General features: G+C 35.8%; 1 protein-coding gene across 1 annotated transcript in view; it reads right to left on the reverse strand.

Annotated features, from left to right (window-relative positions):
- LOC108676219 (fat-like cadherin-related tumor suppressor homolog) overlaps window positions 1-24,873 on the reverse strand; it is a gene marked incomplete at its 5' end in the record, with an annotated part of 106,901 nt that overhangs the window by 33,592 nt on the left and 48,436 nt on the right. Inside the window, 2 exons of the mRNA XM_047883212.1 lie at window positions 2,203-2,343; window positions 16,606-16,820. Coding sequence (XP_047739168.1) covers window positions 2,203-2,343; window positions 16,606-16,820 — 356 coding nt within the window. The remainder of the gene's footprint in view (window positions 1-2,202; window positions 2,344-16,605; window positions 16,821-24,873) is intronic.

The following is a 24,873-nucleotide window of genomic DNA, read 5'->3' on the forward strand; positions in this document are numbered from 1 at the left end:
ACATGAAAATATAATTTGAGTAAACACTGATGACGATACCGGCAAGAGAGTATAGAGTTTTCAGAAATGCGCGACTTTGAAAAGACTAGGTATTCATTCAGTTCCAAGAGAAGACAGACTGAATCTAATATCAGAGTTTGAATTTTGATAAAAAGAATGAGAATAGTAAAAAAGTTTTCTAGGATACATGAGATTTTTAAGAGTTTCCAATCTAAAAAAGTCCCTTTTCCGCTAGTAAGTTTTTTAGTGCTAGAATCAAATGATTTTTTTTTTGTTTTTCCTTCAATGATTTTTGAGTCGCACTCACATTTAATTCACCGTGCTACAATTAAAACTGGAAATGGTTAGAATTAAATTCTGACTTGTTTTCGATGATATAGAAAAATATAAATTCTTATTAAATATCACTAGAAAGCTATCATTATAAATTTTTTATGAAAAATGCAGTCTCTATAGGAGAACGGTGTTTTAAGTACAGTGGCGACTTAGGTAGGTGTAACTTACGATCAACCTTAACAAATAAATTAATTCAAACAAATTTACTTTGGTAGAAACGATTCAAGTTTCAGTATTTTAACATTATTTTGAACTTTACGTCGATACGTTGTAGTCTGAAGTCTTAAAAAAGCAGTTGGCTAATAAAAATTTTAATATCGTCGTAAACATTGTTAGACACGTAGGAGGGTCGTTATTTGCAACGAGAAAATTAATTTTATTGGACACACTTTTACCTTGCAGATGAGATGTTCATTTGGCAGGCGGGAGAACACACAATACTTTTTAATTAAAAGTTTCTGTATCGCAGTTATTGCGATCTGAATGTAAATACTCATCCTAAATATAATGATTTACAGTTTACGGCGGACCATATAGCGCATTTATGTAAAAACATCTGCCGATACGACCATGGTATATTTTAAATCTGAACATGTGAGATGAAGAGCAGCCTTAAGTTCTTCATATGTAGTTTCATTCCAAGTAGAATTATGACATACGGAGTTTCATTTGAAGTAGAATAATGATTGTAGAAGCGACGTGCTGAAGCTCAAGTTTGATGTGAAGTAGAAACGTTAAATCATGACCACTTGAACACATACTATATATATGTTACTACTACATGTTTAACAATCCAGGACAAACATTTTACTAGATATCATACGTGATTTATTCATGCAGAATCCTTCCACTCTCGCTCTCCGTACTACAGCATTAATCAATCTATTGATAATTTGTTAATGAAATTGCGAAGAAAGTTTGCCGTATCCTGAAAATGGTAGAACTGATCATTTCTTGCTGTGTCAATTTAAAAGTGAATATTAATACGTAACAATAAAAGGATTTTATTCATGATTAATAGACTCATATTGCATATATCTATAGAGAAATGAGTTCTATCAATATATATATTTTTGCCCATTATGACCATGTAAATGTATGGTCGAGCTGTAATTGTTAGCTGCTTGTTTCCGAGAACTTTGGGGAGGGGGGGTTATATGTTATTTTCCGTAGTGTCCCAATAGTTTGATGTTCGTGATTTGTAAATTATGAACTTCTAAAAAATTTGCTGTGGTTTTGGGAGTTGGAGATACGTCTGTTACTCTATCACAATTAAGAATAAGTTTGTCAGTTAGACCTGAAGAAATACCTCTTTAGAGACGAGCATTAAATCGGATTAAGTTTTTCTCGAGAATAAGAAATGGTCAGATTGGGTTGTTATTTATTGCGTACCGGCTAAAGCAATATGACATTGAAAATGAGATTTATCGGAAAAGTTTGTCAATTAATTTCTTCGAGTTTCCAACGTATATTTGCAGCGGTTGGAAAAGTTGGTAATCAATTTATTTCGAGGTGCACAGTGCATGGCTGCATAGAAATATCTGCAGCCATTGGGTTACCTTCGTCTGCAGTCACGGTGAAATATTTGCAGAGTTGATTAGCTGGGCTCATCAAGATTGTCTACACATTTTGAAATTATGTAAATATGATATTATTTAAAGGATACTATAGTTAGAAAGTTAAGCTAGAGTTAGCTAAAAAGGCTTGCAAACTATTCATTTCTTACCCGAGTCTCTCTGTCCAAGGTTTTTTGGACGATAATCCAGCCGGTGAAATTATGTACATTTGATATTATTTATAGAACAATATAATTAGAAAGTTAAGCTAGAGTTAGCTAAAAAGGCTTGCAAACTATTCATTTCTTACCCGAGTCTCTCGGTCCAAGGTTTTTTGGACGATAATCCAGCCGGTCTGTGCGTCCACCGCAAATCTGTCGCCCTCATTGCCGTCAGCCATCTTGTAAATTAGGCGACCGTTCAGGCCACTGTCCAAATCCGTTGCCATCACCTGCAAGCCAAATGAAAGCAAGATGAATGGCAAGCTCCTACAAGCATCAAGCTGTGCGCACAGAGAGTAAGCTCTCTTTGGTAAGAGAGCTCTCTTAACAAATTTGGTAAGTGAGCTCTTTTACCAAATGCTGCACTAAACCTTATTGTTTCAACTCTCAGCACCAGCGATCTATCCGGCTGGATTGGTTCATTTCAAGGATATACTGTACGTTATACAATCAAACCCCGATAAACAACTTTTCAGGATTCTCAGTGGAATTAAAATTATCATATAAATAAAACCGGATATTAGAAAATGTGTGGAACCAAATTCTAACTTTTTTGTACTGATTAGTGACCACATTTTAAGTGGAGTTCATGAAGAGGATCAGCGCTGCACGAAAGCGTCGATGAGGTAGAGAATTGCTCTCTGTCCCAAGATTACATCCCATAAAATTGAAGCTGCCTTAAAATAATCCTTTCATTTCTTTAAGCATTATTTGGGTATCAAGTGGAGGTGCAGCTCCAGGAGCGCTGCTCGGAGGCACTTTTGAGCAAATGGAGGAGAAGTTTCTAGGTCGGTAAGAATTTTCGACATGCGTCGCTGGCGAGTCGTTGGCGCGCAATGAGAGAGCGTAGACAACCCCACGGACGAACATTAGCTCAACCTCTCATCCCGCCCGGCATCGATTGCGTCTCAGTTTCAAATAACGATTCTTGGTGAATAAAAAGCAATAATATTAGTTGCATTTCGAACAAGTCGAGCAATTTATATCAATATTATTTATGGTTTAAAAGGAGATCCTCTCGACATTTTTATTCTAAAGTAACAATGTAATGAGTCATATACGTAGAAGATCTCCGTATCTACCACAATTTACTTAAAAAATTCGTGAATCCGGTAAATTTTATCAGTTGATAGTTAAAAATGTGCTATTTGTGATTAGCGGTTAAGACATGTTAGCAGCGAAATTCACTTCAACTTCATGAGTTTTGCGACTCGTAGCATTAACTTTCACTCACCAAACTAAAGTTAAGATGAACCTGTACATATTTCAAGTAACGTCCAAAAAGTCTGCATCATCAAAGCGTTGGATTAACAGCGTATGAAGATTCTGGGGTAATTTTTCACTTCAATAAGGAGCAGCACATAATTGTAATATTTTAGGAAATACAATTTTTTGAAGTTATATAAAAATTTATGATTCGATATTTCGATGGGGAAGCGTTGAAATCGTTGAAATTCCATTATTCATGAGAAGTATTCATTCATATTTTCTTTTCACTTAAATCATGTGTCTACCTGCTTTGAAAAACCATGCAAATATTAATCGTCATAATAATTTAAAATGTTCAGATGAAAATACGTGATTTATATTGGATAATAAGGCTCCTACATAGAGGTTCTAACACCTCCATGCGCCTCACATGAGACTGCGTGAGATACGCGGCTTGGGCGCTGTAGATAAAAAGTCTTCGAAAAAGTCCTGTGGATGCAAGTCTTCCATCATTGCCTGATGATCAGCTCCACTGGCGGCAAACTCGGGTGGCTGTTGTGATAAACGGGGCTTCGAACGCAGCTTTTTTCCCGGCCCAAAAAACAGTTGAGCCTGTGCATGCTTTTTTGCGTCTTTTATACGGCAAGCAGTACAAATTCTGGGACCCCTGCTAATTTGATGCTCGTAAATACTCGTAATAACAACAAATAATGATTGACTCTGCTGCTTCATATGTTCGGATTGTTCTTGTGAAATGTATTTTTCGTACTATTCCTCTGCCAATAATTAATCATATTCCTAGTGCTTCGCAGGCAATTCTCCATTCGAGATGGATTTGGATACTTTGGAGCTTGTTGGCTGTCGAAGCGAATTGTTTAAATTTTGCGGCAGAATCTTATCATTCTAGGTCACATGATGCAATAAAGACGGTAAATTTTTAATATTGAAATTAATAACGATAGTGTACATGGTCTTGCCCTGGAATAAACTCAACCTGTAGAATTCATTCCTCGAGCTCTTCGAAAAAATTATTAAAAAAAACAATCTGCTGCAGCAAGAATGGATATCAATATTTATGGCTTTGAAGACTTCGTCAGACCGGCAATAGAATTGAGTCGCTACAGAGAGAGACCTCACTCCTGCTGATCACCACAAATGAGATTCCGATGATATTCCTTAACATGTATTAATGGTCGCAGGGCCTCACCGCCATTAAGTAAATTGTGCTCAATCCTATGGATGAAATGACGCCACGAACGCAGAACAAAGCTAGGCTAGACTTTCATTGAGTGTGAAAAATTGCATGCATCTATTCGGATTGTTTTAATACTTTTGGTGTTAGCAAATTAAATCATGATCGTACAACGTCCGTCAAAAAATATACACCTCAAAAAGTGAATAAGCACACTAGAAATACTGTTTTTTAGTGAGATTATGTCCAGTGAGTATTAAAAAAAACATAGAATTATTGACTCTGCTGCTTCAAAAGTTCTGAATACGAATCTTACCTTTAAAAGTAATTAAGCAGTTACTGTCTTTTGTATAGTTATCTAATTCAATATGTATGAATCTTTTAAAGTGGAACATTTCAGCGGGTTAGTTTAGATATTACTGTATAGCAAAATTTTCTTCTAAGCGCCTCTTCTTGTCTGTTCACGCAGAGCAAATATTGCCAAACATGGCTGTGTAATGGTACGCTACATCGATTCTTGAAACCAAACATGTATTTGAGGAAATTCTGTATATTTTAATTTGTTTTGGACGCCCCTCAACCGCGCGTCCTTCACTCGCATTCATGCAAAGTTGCAACACGTGGCAGGGTATGTCCGCTTTAAGCTAAAACACAAGTAAAGGAGAGAGGTTCGAAGGTGAGGTGTGTCGCTGCCGAGATTTTAATGATCATCTTGGGACGGGGAGGCCGAGTATCGAGAAGCTAATGAGCAAGTCTAAGGCGGCACTGAGCGTGAGGTGGTCGGGCCGGAGATAAGGCACGGTCTACCTAACCTCCCTCGCTTGCCTCTTTCAGCAACACCTTGCGATACCGGGGCTTATAGTTAGTTCTAAAATTTATTTAACAGGACTTGGTCAGAAAGAACAAATAAATTAAACCTAGTTTGGAAATTTTACAATCCTCCGGGAACGGAATTTCAATGGAATAGAATGTTTAAAAATAGCTATTCTGGACCAACATGGTGTTTTGTTCAGCGAGCGAAATTGTTAAATCCAGAGACGATTGATATTTGGTTTTAACATCCACGGAAGGTTTTGAACCAACGCAAGTCGAATGGAAAGGTTTTAGTTCTTTGTGAAATAAATCGCTCAGATACTGAATTTCTCAATAATCCAGATGCTGATGCTGAATTCCTAAATTGTTATCGTGTATTGTATAATTCGCAGCTTCAGAAATAATAGAAGGAAAATCTCATCCATATATTACTGTATTACCATCTAAGTGGAAAATCACCAGAAACTAAGATTTAATAAAAAGTTAAAAAATTGAAGGTTTTCGTTAGCTGTTAAAATTGCTGAACATAGAGTCGTGCAAAATCATGCAATATTAAATAGCCGTAATAATTTTCGCTTGAAATGTTTATACGTAGTAAATCTCACATTGCTTTCACCACAGACTTTACCACCAGTCCTCAGTCAAGGTTTCCCCAGTAAACCTAGACTGAACACCCGTTGAGTGCGAAGCTCTCCGCTGACATAGATACACGAGCGTCCGTACCAGCGACAGTTGCCAATTACATTAAATGTTTGTGGAGGGACTGGAAATGCGTGAAAAATTCGACTCAATGTCTTGTCTTTACCCGAGAAAATGAAAAAATCTATCGATAGTTCCTGATAAATAAAAGAAGTTTAAATTTACTTACTATTTCGGAGTTGAGAATAGTTGAGCCAAGGTGAATTATGTATAAACTATTTTAAAGTATCACAACTTGTGTGACACGTTGATATATAATAAGATATATTCTTGCTGTACAGGATAATTAAATCACAGGGCACAAGAAAAATAATATTTGCTTGAATATTTGACTATGAGGTCAATATCATGAGGATCCTTATAACAGAGGGATGCACAATGTTCAACTATAACAGTTACCCTTTTCGAACCCGAAACTCAACGAAGAGCAAGAGGCAATAAAGCTTAATGTCAATATAAACGCTGGTTGTACAATGTACATCCTCTTAGTAAACAGAGCCTCGTTGAGCAGTTTTTAAGAACCCAAAGTCTAAATCTCGTGAAAAATCACGAAAATCACTTAATTTACAAAGTATGAATCACGAAAATTTATTTGCAATTGCGGACCTGCAGGTGACTTTTCTTCATGAAGCTTTTTTTTCATTTTTTATCTCAGCTCCGTTATTAAGTAATTTTTGTATATTTTTAGTGCTTTAGAGAATTGTTATAGATTTTCAGCAATGAATGCCGTACTTAGCATACCCTTAACGCAAAAATACAGCAAAAGCTTAATTTGGAAACATAGTGTTCACGTTTAGTTAAAAACATTGCAGCGCTCAGTCAGTCCCATCATTCGATCCACTCGTGGTTATTGGTCTCTTAATTTGCTGACATCACATGCCAGGAGTTCCTTACGAGTTCCATATAATCGTTTTCTGCGCTTCATTACTTTTGTAATCTTATGTCTGTACAAAAAAGTTGTGCTCTGAAACTGGTCCAGAAATGTTATTGCAATTGCGGATAAGCTCACGATCTAAAAAGTAACAATCCAATCTGTTGAATCTGGCAGGATACCATATACATATGGAAAAAATCACGTTCTATATAACTCTAAATAGCATCAAAGGGCATCATTTTCATTATATTATCAAATGGCAGCACTATCGATTTTTATCCAAGGCAAATCAAAGAACATTTTTTTTCAATGTTTCGACCGACCTCAAGCCCCTTGAAAAGAACGTATATACGAGTATTTGAGATCAAGTTAACTATTTATATCAGCTTTCTTCTGTTTGGTTCACGCGTTCTTTTAAACATAGATGAAAATCTAGATATCTTGATAACGTAAACTCGTGACAAAAGCAGAAGTAGTCCAGAAATACGTAACAACTTTTTATAATCATCCTTTAATATGATCACATCCTTCAATCAATCTCGATCGCTGCTAGGGTTTCCCGTTCAATCATCGAGAGATGCAATCTCTCTTTATTAATAAAAAGAAATAGAAGATGCTGCTCTGTTCGCCGTTATTCATAGCTTTGGTAAGGGATTTCAGATCTTGAACTAAGGTTTCATATGTCAGCTGGAATAACAGAACATGGAATCTATAATTGATTTTTTGAACATAATATAACTAGAGGAGATTGCAAAAAATTATTCACTCGCTCTCATTTAATCCAATAGCAAGGGAAGCCGAATAGGATTATTTCGAGTCAATTATCACATCATTATATTTAAATTGTTAAATATTTTATAAACAAAAGAATGTCGATCGGAATTAATTTTATCCCGGATTCTATTGATATGTAGTGGAAAAATATAACTCAGTACTCACTGCAGTGAATGACAGAGAGCCTATTTTATCGTCGACAAAAACGTGAAGTCACGGACAGACAGACGGACAGACAGACAGACTTGACGAGCACAATAGCGCCTGTTTTTCCATGAATGAGAAAATGCGCTAAAAGTGTCGTGAAAAATTATGAATTTAAGACGGCTGGAGAGAACAAGGCTTGGCATAAAACATCCCAAGCTGCCCAAAATTATAGTAACTATAGAAAAAATTGATCCACGCATACAAATTTGGTGACAATTGAGGTTTATACATATTTATTTCAATGATATCAATGTCCACTAGATATTTTTTGCATTATTCGAATAACGAGATAGTAACGTCACATACTACATCGAGCGATGAAGTGATACTTGAATGTTAATATTATTATTGTAGATTGTAATTCAGTAATTTGAATTCAATATTGCAATATAAAATAAATCCTAAAATTTATTATTTTAATGGTATTTTTAAACTTCTCCGAGGTATGATCTATTTACCGACTCTCTCTAGCTAACAGACAACGTTCTCAATAAAAGGCTTTAAAGTGGAAATGTTGCGAATAAATTCTACTCACTTTCAGCCGTTCGCAATGTTCAACTTACTTCGCACAAACTGAAATAATTATTTGCTTAAATTTCAATTACATGATAGCTATTAAAAGTGAAAACATTCATACAATATGCAATTGGCATATTGTATGATTATCATATATGCGTTAAACGAAGTGCAGAACGTACAGCACCAATTCGACGGGACTGTGACTTCGATTCGTCATAAAAAAAGCCGCCAAATCGTAAATACAGTATTTAGAGAAAGGCATCGAGGATTTCCCGAACATTCTTACCTCTAATTTTGCGCTCGAACCCTCAATACAGATTTCAAATTCACCCTCTAGTTCATAACCACCATAACCCTAACCACTTCACTATATGCAGTTATATATTTTGACGTTCTAAACATCTCAAAGTGCTTGCCACAAGATTGCAAATTCATTAAGTTAAGTATTTTTCAAGCGTTTAAAAGACAAAACTGAGACAGTAGGTACACTGTAATGAAATATTTCTAAAAATCGGTACCGTTTAAAGCGAATAAGCAGATCGTTAAGGCGTTTTCATTTGAAATAATTAACCCTGAAAAAAGTGAATTGTCTATAACTGCACTTTGATTCATCTGGCTACTGCTCACAATGGAATTTAATTTACAATAAGATAAGCGTCTCATTTACGGTTATTATTGAAATTGTAATAAAGTGAAATAGTACTCGATGAGAAGTCATACACACGTAATTTTCATGTCAGTAGTAAATTGCCTCTCACTGTCACATTGTCTGAGAGCACCGACGAATTATTTATTGTCGTAACATGGCTTTTTCAAAAATAACGTAATGCACTAACACAAACCGGCAAAAATTCGGTCGACAGTTTGATCGCTAGCGCCACGATGCGGCGATTTCTCGACCTTAACTCGCCAATGTCACGGCCTGGATTTAGAGTCTGCTGGCGGCTGCCAGGAAAAATTTACATTCTCAATCATTGCATTGATTTACACCACAAGTCCTTGCAGTTGTTCAACATTTCCAAACCGTTGTTGTCGCAGGACAACCGTTGATATTGCTGAAGAGTTTGTAACTAATTCGTTCACATCGTTGTGATGAGTTTATCGCTTATGCAATTGCCTGATGACTCAAATAAAGTTATGTCTCATTGAATTTTATATTTAAATATAATAGTAAAAAATTGAGTTTATGAATTGATGCTGACATTGCATTGAGTAAGTGAGGGATCCTGAGGGCAAACTTGAAAAGCCGCCACAATGATTACTTATTGGCTCTAAACTTTCTGTAAAGGTCAACTCGTAGCGACCTCTATTGAGTTTTTTATCCAAAAAATCTTATCCAAGTCTACTCTAAAGGATAGACATCCGCAAGTACCTATATAAACGCTACAAATAAAAAAATATACTGAAAAAAAAATATTCTGGCATGAACATGATGTTATGTCTCGTATAGTTAACCACATTAGGTGGTTAACTATACGATAAACACAGTCATTGATAATGACTGAAAGTTTGATGGGAGCCGATGAACATGTGTAAAGGGCTCAATAACACTATGTCCAATATATTTGTTTATTGTTAAAGTTTTTGAGTAGGGATCATTTTTGTAGGGCCATTCCCCACATCGCCTGGAGATCAAGTGCCTTTTTAAAATTATTATATTCCTATCCGTCAATATTTTTTTAGGCTACGATTGGGTATGACTTCTCAATTCATGGACTTTTAGGAAAACGTATTTCTACTGCATTTTGTTAGTATTATGATGTATGGTTTATACCAAGATATGATCAATTGTTACCAAAGACACATGAACTGTTATTCGAACATACTTGAAGGATTAGAAATTTTACAGTTATTGATAGTTAAAGTGGGAATTAATCTGTCTTGAAAGAAAGGAAAAACAGGAGACAATTTTTCGCGCATCAGAAATTGTTTTTGACAAAAAAATACTAGAAAAAATCCTGCATCAATTCAACCATAAATAAATCATACTCTTGACTCCACTTTCTGAGCCTGAAGATTGCAATAAAAGCTGTATAAGTAAACTTAAAGACTTCATGAAACAGTTCGATCAGCCATGGTTTGATTCATTATTATTCCAAGACCTTCTATAATTCCAATATAGATGGCAGATGACGACAGCGGTGAGAACAGCTACTCTCATTATTAAATGGTTCTTTTCAAAATCTTTTGACGTACAAAAATTTGAAGCCATGATGAAGACCCGTTAAAATAATAGGCAATTTATTTACTTTAGTCTAACAAACCATACAGGCAGTATAATGTGTAGAAACCGAAGCGGCCTTGATATTATTATTGTTTATCATTAGTATGAGGATATTATTGTTCGGCTTAATGACGGATCAACCTTTGCAATTATTTCTATTCTATAATAACAATAATAATAGAGTGTCCGCGACACAAATCATCAATCGTGCGCGCGTCTCACGATGTAGCAAACGTCATCTGAAACTTTTACGAGTTACTCGGAACACTTAAAATAGACAATAAATATATAGTTCAATCCGTAATAACTTCTTTATTTTATTTTCATTCCCTTAGAATTTATTTGTTACTATCACGTGGATTATAAAAAAATTTGATCACAAAAAATCGACAATTAGATCACGTGTTTGATCAAGTGTAAGTGGTTTGTGAGGAGGTATTCCACAACAGCGAGATATGTTTACAGGATATACAGCAGCGTGCACCAGGCACGTGGCAAGAATTCATTCGAGACTCAGAGTTCAATTTCAACCATAATTTTTTTAATCTATTATCAATTATTTACAGGATATACAACAGCGTGCGCCAGGTTGGTTGAAATGGTTGAAATTGAACAAGGGTTCAATTTCAACTATAATCTATTATCAAAACTCGACGCTTGTAATCATACAATGGATAATTTTTCTATGCTCGTTAGTTATATCATGTCATAGTGTTGAAATCCAGTGCAAACAAAGGTATTAAGGGAATTATCACGATAGCTAAATTTAGGTTTTTATCATCAAAACATTGTTCGATAATTTTATACTTCTCGAAATAAGCGTAACGCTTTGGTAATGGACAGTAACGGAGGTTTTTTAGAACAAATTTTAACATTTTTTCAGTACAGTGCACCTTGTTGCGTACGTCAAAAACTTTGCTTGTCTTGCCACGGATGAGATCACAGGAGCGCCTGTCGCGAGCTCATTAAAGAGGATCCGCAGTCAGTTAATGAGGACAAGCAGACACCGAAACTACCCGTACCGCATTAGTTCCACGTTAATCCGCCCGCAGACTTCCCATTTATTGTGGGTATTTTTTATGTTTTCTTGCAGTGGAAAAGAGCGCATAGCATGAGATGAGATCAAGAATATTGCAATGGTCCATTTGTGAGTTGAAATTTTTTTAGTTTCCCATCGAAGACACCGCCAATTAGGGAGGCTTGTTATCTAACAAATCCATGATAAATTGTAGTGCATTTGAGCATCAGGAAGTGCTCCCTAGTGGAGGATTTTCTGGAAGGCGCCTATTAAATTTATATTTAATATATGTTTGCAACAACCTAATCAATGAAAATAATATTGCTCAGTGAGTGATCGGCATACATTGGATTTACTTGCTCATATGAAGCTTGGTATTATGTTTGATGTAGTGAAGCAGACAATATTATCTGCTGTCAGCAGGGAGTTATTGATCCTTGTGCGTTATGTTCACTCTACTTAAAGGAAAAATTCACCTCAGCACATATAACGAGTAAAGTAAATTGTATGATAATTTGAAAGCTTATTTCATCCATGCTAAGCGCAGTGTGACATCTGACGTAAGTCAGATGTCACAGTCATGCATTTCAGTGTGGCTGTGACAAAATTTAAAAATAGTTACTATTGTTGCAAGTTTGCCCGAAAATGGCTGGTCTATCTGTACAGAATGAGACGTGACTAGTTGCCAGTTTTTCAACCGGGTCGCGGTATCGGAAACTGCTTGACATCGTAAAGCTGCTAATCTTCGAACTGAAGCAGTTAATGGTCAAAAGATGACAGGGTTTGTCAGCTACTGGGCGCAGGAGTGGAGAAGCATCTGGAAGGTCTGTGGGGCAAAACAACAGCCACTAATTCTGATGTTCACACAGGGGCGATTGATGTTACCCGTCAATAATTTAATTGCAGTTTGTTCTCAATTTCGTGCTGAAATAACTTTTTTACGATCTCCCCAGCTGTATATAATGCTCCTAGCATTGGATCCTAGCTGATTCATCGACTCAAAATTTACTGGCATAACAAGATTTGAACATAGCTATTAGTTCTGGTGAAATGTCATAATGACCATTTTTTTATAATTTTGGAGATAGATTGGTTAACATCTTCAGAGCAGTTGTAATACGCAAAAGCAGTCCGAGACGACATTATTTAATAGTTGTTCAGTTACATGAGGAATGCTGTGAGTTAGCACGATTAACGCTTCGGCCACACTGAGAACAATAATTTTTGTATATGGGCACCGTCTGAGTTATCGACTCTATGAGGGCTTGTCAAAGAGTACAGCTAGTGGATGATCAGTGCATTTATTGTCTAAAAATATTTTAGTTTGTCATCCGCTGGTGCTCAGTAAGCTATATTTGTCGAGCATATACTTGTAATGTACTGTGAGCATATACTTTGTCTGTTCACTGACCTCCTTTCTAAAGAAACTCTGACCTGTGTTCGAACACTGATACAATTTACTTGACAACGTCTGCAACTCTGTTTTCGACCGCAGTTACTTCAAATAACCTTAAAACTGACTTAGAGGTTAATATCCGTCAACATGTAAATTGCAAACATTACCGAAGAAAATATGTGAATTCACTTATATTTCAATGATTATTTCACCGAGCTGCTTTTTTAAGTGATGATTTCATTGATAAATAACAGTGAGCTATCGCCAGCGCTCCGTAGAACAACACACTTCCATAAGATCTTCGTTGGTTTTCTTCAAATCAGGCTTCCAGAATTTTTCTATGGCCTATGTTATCGCACGGCAGTCACTCAATCTATACTTAATCTGTTCGGGTCTCGTTTCTCGTCCTCACGAGAGTTCCAGGTTGCTCCAGTAAACACGTGGAACGAAAGCAGTGACTACAAAGCCACAAAGAAGACCAACGTCTAATTCTCGTCCAATGAAGGCAGTCATTGACTGTGCAATTAAAACAAGCAGTCACACGTGCCACGGACTTCAACGAAGTCCTCATCATACACGACAGACGACACGACAGCTTCTGCTCGTCTGCAAGGCGTTGCGAACGATCGATAGCTTCTATAGATGAACTCCGCTAAGATTCAACCGACCCAGATACAAGCTCACAAATAATGGCATTATATATTCATTCATCTGATTTTGAGCTTCTGCAACAAGATGGCCACGTGTGTAAAAATGAGAGAGAGGGTTGCGTGGGACTTTTCTGTTATGTTCCTGTTAGCGCCTCTTTTATATTACTTATTTCATGAGAAGAAAAAAGTTTTCAAATGATAAAAAACTCAAATTTAGGAGGTTCTAAAAGTTAAATTTTACATAGTCTTGGATATTTGAGTGTCCTGTGGGGAAAACAGAATCAACATGAAATGAGAAAAATTAATCAACCAAGTGTAAAAAGTGTAAATTATCAATTATCAGCCAAGTGTAAATTATTAAGTGTAAGAGGACAATTTAGTGATAATCATATTCCTTATTCCCACTAGGCCTTAAATCTACCCTCAGGTTTGTATAAAGTTCACATGTAATTTTCAAAGCGTTATCTCTGACTCCGACTGCACGGTAATCTCTCAAAGCTAGATTAATTATTACGGTTAGCTTTATTGTACACAAAGACTAGAATGAAAATAGCTTAAATCTTGTGCAGCTCGTTCATTTTCTACGACCTCAGCAAACTAATTTTCGGAACTCTTTTGGGCTCTCAACTTACAATGCATGAATAGATCCTGCCTTGTTCGCATTTCAGAAAAATAAACAAAAATCTCATGTTACTGAAATAAAACTGTGGCTAAATCATTAATGAAAAAATAATGCATTTACGAGAAGAAGATTCCTAGATAACATCTGCAAATTTAAAACTTGCAGCTGGATTTTGTTCCGTCAAAAATATATGCCAACTTCATGCATATGATGCAACATTCAAGACTCCAATCTCACTACCTGCTGACACACGTGTTCATTTCTGATGGTTGAATTAAATAGATTAATTTCATTAAATTAATGCAGCATAATCAGACAGGTTGCGTCACGTGCACTGATGAACGAACTCCAGGTATTTGACCATGCCTGTACCTCCGTTGCACAGGCTAAAAGTTTAATTATATCCATCATCTTACGGAATGTCGGAGGAATATTAACGGGAAAGATTCAGGACATTGGTTGTTAATCCGATTATCACATCATTGTATTTCTCAGGATTCTCCATTAATAATTTATTACACGCCTCTAATTGGATGATATGAGAGAAGAAATTACCGCATTGATGTACATCAATTGTGAATACATTGTAAGCTGTGGTACAACTTCTGTAGATAATCATTTGATACGAATGTACACGAATGTATAATGATTTATAATAATTGATAACCGTTTACAATTATCATACAGGTATTTATCTGACATACGAATTGCTGCGAGGGACGAACTGCTCGCACGTGACTGGTTGCAGGTAATATGCGTGAAATTATTATACAAACAACAATGTAGTAATTACGCAACCTCAGTGACCGAAGGCAATTGTCTGCTAGAAGCTTCATATTAACTACATTCCTGCACCTGAGAGAAACCATGTGCTATTAGGCGAAGATATTCACTGTTGTGAAAGTTATTCTGATAATCATCGTATCTTTGATTTTTGATTTTTTGATTTTCTAGAGTTCAAGCAAATTAATGAAAGGCACAGGATATATTTTACAATAATAATTTTGCTTTAGAATTTACGAATAAAAAGTTTGTATGTACACAATTTACCCACGAAACATAAAATCAACCAATCCACTAATAACGAAATATTAAATAAGGAAGCAGTTATTCGTTTAGAAACATGTCAAGTCTGTACAGGTGTCGTAGTGACCTGGAATTAGTAGACGTTTTAATTGAATTATTGAAAAATTAGTGAAATTAGTGTCAACATGACACTTATTAATAGATGTTTTTATTGAAGCTTATTCTGTTAATAGACATGAGTCATAGTGAAAGGGTGGCCTCAATCTTAACTGAATACGTCTGAAACTCTCATCAAGTTCATCAACGTTGCATGTGTAGAAGGGAACGGCGGCTAATAAAAACAATTAATTAGTCTTATGAACAAGGGCAAGAAATTATGAAGCGAGCTAGGCAGCGTCACATGGCGCTGCTGATGAGAAACTGTCAACTCTGATTTGCTATTTATTTCCCCCGCCTGAAGCCTTTCATCCAAGAAGTCAATTCTAGTCGTTAAAGCGATCAAGTCTGGTGCCTGCTAATTCTGAGTGCGCCTTAATTGACGTTTGAGACCAGAAACTTTTAATCCTCCTAGCAGACAAGCAACTAGTTTCGTCAAACGCGATAACTTGAGAATCTAATTCAGATAATTCACAATTCACGGATATTAATTGTGCATAATGAAAATCATGAACTCAGATAATTAATAATTTCCTAAAAATAAAATTTCCCGGGTTGAAAAAATTGTACCATTTGGGTTATTTTTGGTTGTTATTTTGGTTCTTTTTTTTTTTTTAGTTTTTTCTTCATTCCTTTTTTTTTTGTTCATCCACCTTTGAGCCAAGTAATTACTTTATTAAATTGCGTACGAATAAAAGCGGAAGAAAATTACAAGCTGAATAATATATTTATTTCTTTGTCGTGACGCAGATGTTCTCTATCGCTGAGTGGATAAACAAGTAAATTTAAAATTGAAATGAATTAAATTGCAGCACGATTGAAAAAAATCACGACTGGGAAAATTTACATTTCGAGTTATTTAATTATGTTTCAAGTATGAGGTATTGAAATACTAATTATAAGGCCTATTTGCTGTTCGAATTAGAACATTTCTCTCATCACTCTGAAAAGTAGGTTATTTATTCTCGAGATATATGACATTTCTATGAAAAATTATTTACATATAATCTATCGCTAATTTCTTGCTGTAGTTTAAACTAGCTAAAACTACTCATGGAAAAATAAGATTGAAATTTCCATGGCATTTCAATGAATAGGTTTATTATCACTCACTTGTATCAGACGTTCTCCAACGTCGGCGTCTTCAGAGATCTGCGCGGTGTACGTCTCCTGCACGAACACAGGCGCGTTGTCGTTGACGTCGGTGACGGTAACGTTGACGGCAACGTCAGTTGACAGAGGAACTTCTCCGCTGTCCGTCGCCCGAACTGTCAGCAGGTATTGTCGGGTGTGCTCGTAGTTCAGAGACTTCATAACTGATATTACTCCTGCACAGCATAAGCCGAGATCTCGTCAGTGATATTAGTCCTAGCGAGAGAGGAGTGCAGGCACACTACCATAACCTAGTTATACTTGTCAGTGATATTAGTCCTAGCGAGAGAGGAGAGCTGGCACACTACCACAACCTATATTATACATGACACAGGTAATGAATCTTTGTGAACTGATGTATTATGGGATATATAAAATTAAAAATTTATCATTATCCACCATCAGCTACGAAGCAACGCCAACACTGTGAACAATGAAAAGGAAAATATATCAGATCGCAACTGTGGCAGACTAGGTTGTATTTAGTCGCACTAGTGTTTAATCATCAGTCTAAGACGGCACATGTAGTTATTGAACTTTTTAATGACAATTTTAATAATCCCAATTACAGCAAATGAGTTGATCGAACAAAAAAAACACTGCAGTGGGAAATTCTTTGCGAGTCTGGAGATGTAACTCGATAAAAATTTATTAACATTCGCGCAAATTTTTAAATCCTTTTGTAAATCATCTAGAATTTCGACNTTAACATTCGCGCAAATTTTTAAATCCTTTCGTAAATCATCAAGAATTTCGACCTAAAAGGAACAAAACCCGATCCAGAAACACGTCATCTGAATGGAAAATTGCCGGTTATCCTTTGTTTGGATTGGATAAGTCAAGCAATCGTTTGAAAATTACAGTATTCTCCGTACAGTTTACAGAGGATAAGTTTATAATTTGTTTTTAATTTGCTTTTTCTTCTCCATTTGTCTAATAAAAAAAGCAAAATCAATTCTTGATTGCGCAATTTGCTCTCAAAAAATAGCTTACGTGATTAACAGATATTAATCATTTCATTATCGACTTCATTCGCATGATTTAATAGGAAGAAAGTTAACTTTAAAAGGAAGTTTGCATAATTGAATTACTAATTGCCTCTCATATTAGCCTTATTCACCGTTATTTAAATTTGCCATCTGTATCAGCGATTGATAGAATTATTTATTCAACAAATAGTAAAGAAATAACATGCGCCGAGGTTGTTTGATGTCGCAGTTATCTTAGAGAACTCGATCTCATGAAGGCAGATCACGAAGTTTCAGAGCAAACTCGAGTGAAGCTTTCGCGCATAATTTAATGGTAGAAGACAGATGAGAAGTTAGATGTTGGATATCCGTTTACCTGCCACTGACTTTGATCCGTTACATTTTACTCACTTGATTAAGATATGGTGAAGCAATTGTTATTTCTGATGGTGCCTTTGCTCTAAAGTCTATTGATAGCGTTCGTTATCCTCGAAAGTCTTTGGAAGCGCAAGTCCTATTATGACTGAGCTAGTTTAGACATTGAAACTATTATTTTACTTATCTTTTATTTCGATGGAAACAATTCATTTGGGGTGGTCAGTCAAAGTTGAAACTTATGTCTTGGTTGCTTTATGTTTACATCTGGAGAAAATTCGTATGCTCGGAACATTCACATGCTTTTGACTCGTCCGATACGAGGTTGGTTTCTTATTGTCATCCTCTTGAGACACGTCTAAATGTTGAGCAACATTGATTCCGCATCAATCAATACCTAATTTTTAGAGCATTTCATTTTCTCATTTATAGAAAAAAGAAAAAAAAGCGCTATATTGTGCTCGTCATGTCCGTCCATCTGTCTGTCCATCAGTCCGTCCGTCCGTTTGTTCGTCCGTCTGTCTGTCTGTGACTTCACGTTACCGAGTATTCATGATACTCGGCAACGAGAAAACGCGCTTTCTGTCACTCACTGCAGTGAGTACTGAGCTAGATATTTTTGTTATAGTCCAATCACAACCATATTTAAATTTTCATTGATTGTTTATACAATTTTTCTAGGCCCAAATGTTTTTAAGATGTTCTCAATACCTTTCTAATTTATTTATGACGATTTTTACTTATGTAATAAAATGACGTATAATAATATAAATTCCCGATCCATAGCTGATAATTAAGCACGACTAGTAATATCTATTGTCTTCACGTTCAAATAACTTCATATAAACCTTTTCCATGATTATGTTTGATAATAATGAAGGAAAGGAAAAATTTTCGGAAAAGTCTTTAATTCGAAATAGATTTATCATCTTTTTTGACACTATTTTAACTTCTAGAATTCTTATCGCAACTGTTTCTAAAGTTTTTACGTATTGGCACAATCGTAATTTGAATCTTTTCACTAACAGTTTTCAAGTCGCAGCTCATCTATCGACTGATATAAATTATGAAAATACTTGCTTCTCAGTATTAAAACTTTAAAATGACGTCATAATATGAAATTAAAATTAGCTAATCTTGAAAAATGAAAATTATTTGCAAATTGTTTGGACAAAGCGTGTCCGACTTAGCCTTGACTATAATTTTTTCTATTAAGCTTGCCTATAGACACATTTCTGCACGTCGCTCATGCTATGTTGCCATAACACGAGAATGGAAGCTTAATTAATTTTATTAATTGTCGTCAAGTCCAGGATTTAGTCTCATGATCAGAGGAGAATTTAGCACGGTGCGAGGGTTTCAATATGACAAACAGTTGCCGGTATAGGAATGCCAGTAAAAGTATTCGCGTTTATTTATACTAAAACACTAGGATGGAAGCTGGCTTTGTGCGGATTATCCCATTGGATTTGCAAAGATAATTGAGTCTACGTGAGCTCTGATGATACGGCCACTCCAAACAACGCTAATATCACAGCTTTTATTTTCATGTAAATAAACTTTATTGGCTCCACCTGATCATTGTAGGACACCTCTGGTGCTCTAGAATCTAGATAATAAAATTATCACCATTCAAATTCTTCTGAAGATATGTATAAATTTGGAAAAGCTGTGCTCTATATTAGATGTTATATACTACAGGTAGAAAATATCGTAAGTCGTAAAATATACTAAAATATTTGATTGAGTTGATAAAAAAATATAAAAATCTACTTTGTAACTGGCCAACTAATGAAACTATTTTTAATTACTTTAATTTAAGTGTTCCGTGAATGCCTAAAACATTAAAATATAGCCTGTCCAATGGTCTAAATGGCTTCTGTACTAACAACGCCTAGCCTCACGACAGCTCTGGCCACGTGACCGAGGATTCATGCAGCGAAAGATGTAGTAACGGGAACTCACATCCGGCGAGATCTAAGCATACGATGAATACAATGAATTAATAATGAATTATCCTATTCATTGCGACTGTTATATCTGCTTCAGCAATCGGGTGGATTTTAGAATTCGCAGAAACCTCTTCAGTCTTAATTTTAATAAGTCTAATAACCGAAAACTAAAATGAAAAGTTTATGCAAAAAAAACTTTGTAGCAACATGGATGAGATGATTTTTCAGTCTGAAATTCGTTGTTGAGGTTTCCTAATTTTGGAAAAAAGCGCTTGTTAAGAACGGTAATCATACAGTTGGCTTTTCCATGGTTCGTTATCGACGATAACTCATATCTCCAGTGATCGTTAAAGTCGCGAAGTTTTTTCCTGAACAACTTAATTGTCATAAATTAGGTCATTAGATTTGGTTAGCCAAGAGTAGGGAATGATCGCAATGGAGTCGGAAAATCACTCAAAGTTTCGTTCCGTGCGCTCGGATAAATCTTTTGAGGATTGATTTAAAATTTGAGAAGCGCGGCTACTTCATTTCTTGTGAGAAGTGGCGGGTTGATTTCAAAATGAATTATCCCGTCTCAACGCTATAACTCAATAATTGAAACATGTATCAAGTCAAGAAATATGGGACCTTGCCTGCATGAACGGAAAGGATCACAAGCCCTTAACCTTTTATATATAAGGTTTTCAATCTGAATTCTGCTTTAACTCAAGTACGACTAAACTCTAATATACATAAAGCTGGAATTTCGGCACAAATCAGACCAGACACTTTAAGCGAGATTAATTCAAACGGAGTTCTCGGTCTTCCAGCGACGCCTGAGAGCTCCTCAACTTATAATGGAGTTAAAATGCTCCAACTCCTAATGCCTCTCCAGGATATTGAAACTCCTTTGGGGAAATGTCGCTCCACTGACTAGCGATATTGGACCCGTATAACGTAACCAAAACTAAGAACTTTATTTATAAATATTCTTTATTGTAAATTTGTACCTGACTTGCGAGCCAAGTATTCAAACTTACGTCTTACCGAGGCATTGGGTTTGTGGAATTTTATAGCAAATATTAGTTAGACAATTACGGACGGTTACTAATAATAAGTGAGAAAATCTAGTACAATTTCGAAATTATTTTAATTCCTCGGATTATCCTCGACAAATACTATTGAGCCTCATTATGGTAAATACAGTGCATGGAAAACCAAGAAATTTTTCAAATCATTCATCGACATGAAAAGAATGCAGTGTAATTCTTTCAAAAAATTATAACAAATCCGTTGTCGTTAGATATGTATTTAATCAATCTTTCAACGGATTTTTATTCCCTACAATACAATTAATTATAATTGGTTCTTTTCATGCATTGAAAAATCAAATTAAGAGTATAAGTAATACAGTAAGATTAATTAGAGCGTACGCGTGTATTTTATATAAGGTACCAGCCAAGTTATTATTAAGCAAACGGTAGAAGTTAACTGGTATAAGGTATTCTGAACACACATTGCACATATTTTTTTTTAATTTTTGCAAGTGCAATAAAAGCGCCTTTGTCAACGTGACCTCTTAGTGGTGACCATCGTTTTTCATTGCATCGCTCAATGGATGCTAATATTTGTCTATATTAACTTCTATTAGCATTTAACGAAGATTTATTCAGAGACACAAGTGCGAAACTGCGCGAAATAATACAGCGAAACTGTACCGAAGCATGTGGCGAGCCACACGCTTCGCCACAAAGATTGGAAGGATATTGAGTTAAGCAATACGTGAACATTAATTTCACTGAGAAAAGCTCTTCATAAATAGTTTCAACCTCGTCACTCGGCATGCGCATTTGCTGCCTCGTAATGCTTTTAGTCGCCCAAGTTTGCGAAAATTCAAGTTTGTCCAGTTCAAGTTTGATATTCTACCTAATCGAGATTAAATAATTTAGTCGAGATTTCCTAGCGGTATTATTAGTCTGAATATAAGAATAATGACATTAGAATATCGGATCCCCTATAAGAAAACATGCATTTATGAGAGATTCTGTGGAATTATTGGTGCAGTTCGTACCTAAATATTCATCTGAAAACATTTTTTCGAAACTTCTTTTTATGTTCCACATGATGAAAAATGGGTTAACAATAATCCAGCAGATCTTTGGTTCCATCGTTAATTATTTTCTGTATTGAATGAATCAATGAATGAATGAGGAAGATCTGTAACGGGTTTATTAGTGAGAACAAACCCCTTCGCGAGATATACAAACCACATTTGTATCACCGCTACCAAGTTATTTGCACCCGAGCAGCTGTTGGGCTCAGTAAGCTGTTAGTTCATATCTAAATACATAAGTAATTTCATTTTCAACAGGAAATAAACTTCTATGAGGGGCGACAGGACCGTGCCGGGGCTCGCTTCGCTTGACTGACACTCGATATATTTGGAGCCATGCTAAAGCACAGTCGATAATTCATCGTTTCTGTATAGCTTAAAAAACGAAGCGAGAGAGCATACATGCGATACAAGCCCCCGCTGCGCCACTTCAATAGTAGAGTGTGTAGAAAATAACTAATAGTGGGCATAGCGAGAAGATCCCATCAATGAGAGCGATGAAAAACTATTTTTTGACCACGACAACAATTATTGGAATAAAAATTATAACCTGGTAGAAATTTATATTTTACCTAGAAGTTCGTACCATCTCTTCTGCGCGGAAACTCGATGTAATCAAGGGATAGAATAAATTTATTAGTTGTTTCAGTGAAGCCATCAGGACGCTAAATTTCAAATTATATTCCTCACTGCTTAAGTTCACGAATGAAATGAAAAATATATAACCTCTAGTGCTTTCATTCGAATTGATGATTTGAAACTTTTTTTGAAGTCCGGACTCCAGCTTCAATCTATTTTAAAATAATGAAAAAAAATCGTAGAGTTATGCAAAATGCTTCAGAAATATATTCGACGAAAATTACACCAACTCTTGCCTTTAATGATTCATTCCTAAAGCAATATCAAGTGAAATTACGAAAGGCAATAAAGCATGTTTTAAAAAAGTAATCATGTTATAGAAAGATTTCTACCAGCTAACATTATTGTGTAAAATATTTAAATCGCAATAAAACTAACGAAAAATATTGAGAAACTTGCTCACGTTAGACTAACAGGGTGAATTCCTGATGACAAGCTAGGATAACGACGAACAGAAAATAATTAAATGGTTTCACTCTATCATAATAGCGTCAGGTATGAACTTTTCTGTTGGATGTTTTTTTCGAGTGCAAATATCTCGAGGCACTAAATCGCACGCATATGAAAATGATCTGTAACAGTTACTCGTGAATGATTTCTTGGTGATATATGCGTTAATCCATAAACATCTCATTTGGCTGCGGGATTAATGGCCTAATAACAAAATGAAATTAATAACAACTCTATTAGGATTCGAATATAAGTGTAGGCTCAGTCTGCAGAGCCAGACTAGGGGACAATCGATTAATTAACAATTATCTAACCATTAGAATTAGAGCTAGTAATAAATAGATGGCATCAGGGCGACCAAGCGTCTCCTGATCTGCAGGTTCTAAAGGAAGGAACTTGGTTCAAATTCAGGGCCTGGAAGAGAACAGTGGCAGTCGCCGCCTAAAGGGCTGACATAGAGGTGCGAATAACAACCTTTGAGGTTGAATTATGTAAATCGCATATAGTATGTCACAAGAACTGCATTAAAGATGGAGTTCCAACTCCAACCCATCTGCCCAACTCCAACCCATCTGCCCAACTCCTACCCATCATAACAGCGTCACGTTTCGGCCCTGCAACAGAGTTTTTTCTCTATATTAACAATAGCGTAACGCTGTTTCATAAAAAACTGACCGGTTTTCGTTTCACGCTCCGTCCGGCTAAACCCGGCCAAGAACGGTGCAGGTCTTGGCTCAGAATTTTAACTGAGAATTGCAGTTGGTCCATGTAATGAGGAACGTTCAGTGGCACAAACAATAATTCGACCAGAGACGCGGAACGTGGCTTAGAAGAATTGGTATGAAACGATTGAATGCAATGTGTATTGAGGCTAATAAAATGAGTTTTTATTATGAGCTTTCCTGTGATACTTTATGTTCCATGCAAATCTTGTTATACTAAACTCATGGGCACGAGCGGCTATACAGTTGTCATATGGAAGAGTTTGAGTGGTCGGTAATTCTTCGGAAACCGATAAAAATTCGCAAATCCCTTTGAGCAAACTAATTCAAAATTTAGGAAAACATTAGTTTACGTTTTAGTTAAACATAAATTCATTTCAGTAATTACTATTTGCGTTGTTCCCCTCTCGGATTTTTATTGGATTATCGAAAGGGAAGGCGGGTTTTTAAGAACATTAATATAATCTTAAAAAAATTCCAGCTTAAATAAGGTTGTACAATATCGCAATAAATACCTCCTACATTAGGTGCCTTAAATCTCTAAGAGAACGAAAACATTATCAATAAATAATTACTCTATTAATCGCTAAAAAGATGAGAACTGTCTTGAAATGTAACAAAGGATTACAAAGCTCGGCGGGACAGATTCATCACTGCCGGGGCATTAAGAGCATTGGAAAACAATGGAAAGAAGCTATTGATTCAGCGGGCAGTTTCTTGGGACAATTTAAAGCGACTGCTTATACCGCCAGGATTTGCGGGGCAGTGAACAATGGCCTTATGAGACACTAAAATAATATGTATGCCTTGCGTGCTCAATGCTCGCAGAATTTCAAGTGAAACGTGCGGTAACATAAACCTCAACAAAATTGAATAAAAATGAAAGTAATATTATTAAAAGATGGGGCCATAAGAATTTGTGTACAGATGGTATTCAAACTTGGAAAACTAAAAGAAAAAATCCAAAGTCGATTCACTGATAATATTACAAGTCTCCTGCATACATCTAAACTTAAATATTCTGAGCGTAT

Source organism: Hyalella azteca, unplaced genomic scaffold (assembly GCF_000764305.2).
Source record: "Hyalella azteca isolate HAZT.00-mixed unplaced genomic scaffold, Hazt_2.0.2 contig12280, whole genome shotgun sequence".
Taxonomy (NCBI): Eukaryota; Metazoa; Arthropoda; class Malacostraca; order Amphipoda; family Hyalellidae; genus Hyalella; species Hyalella azteca.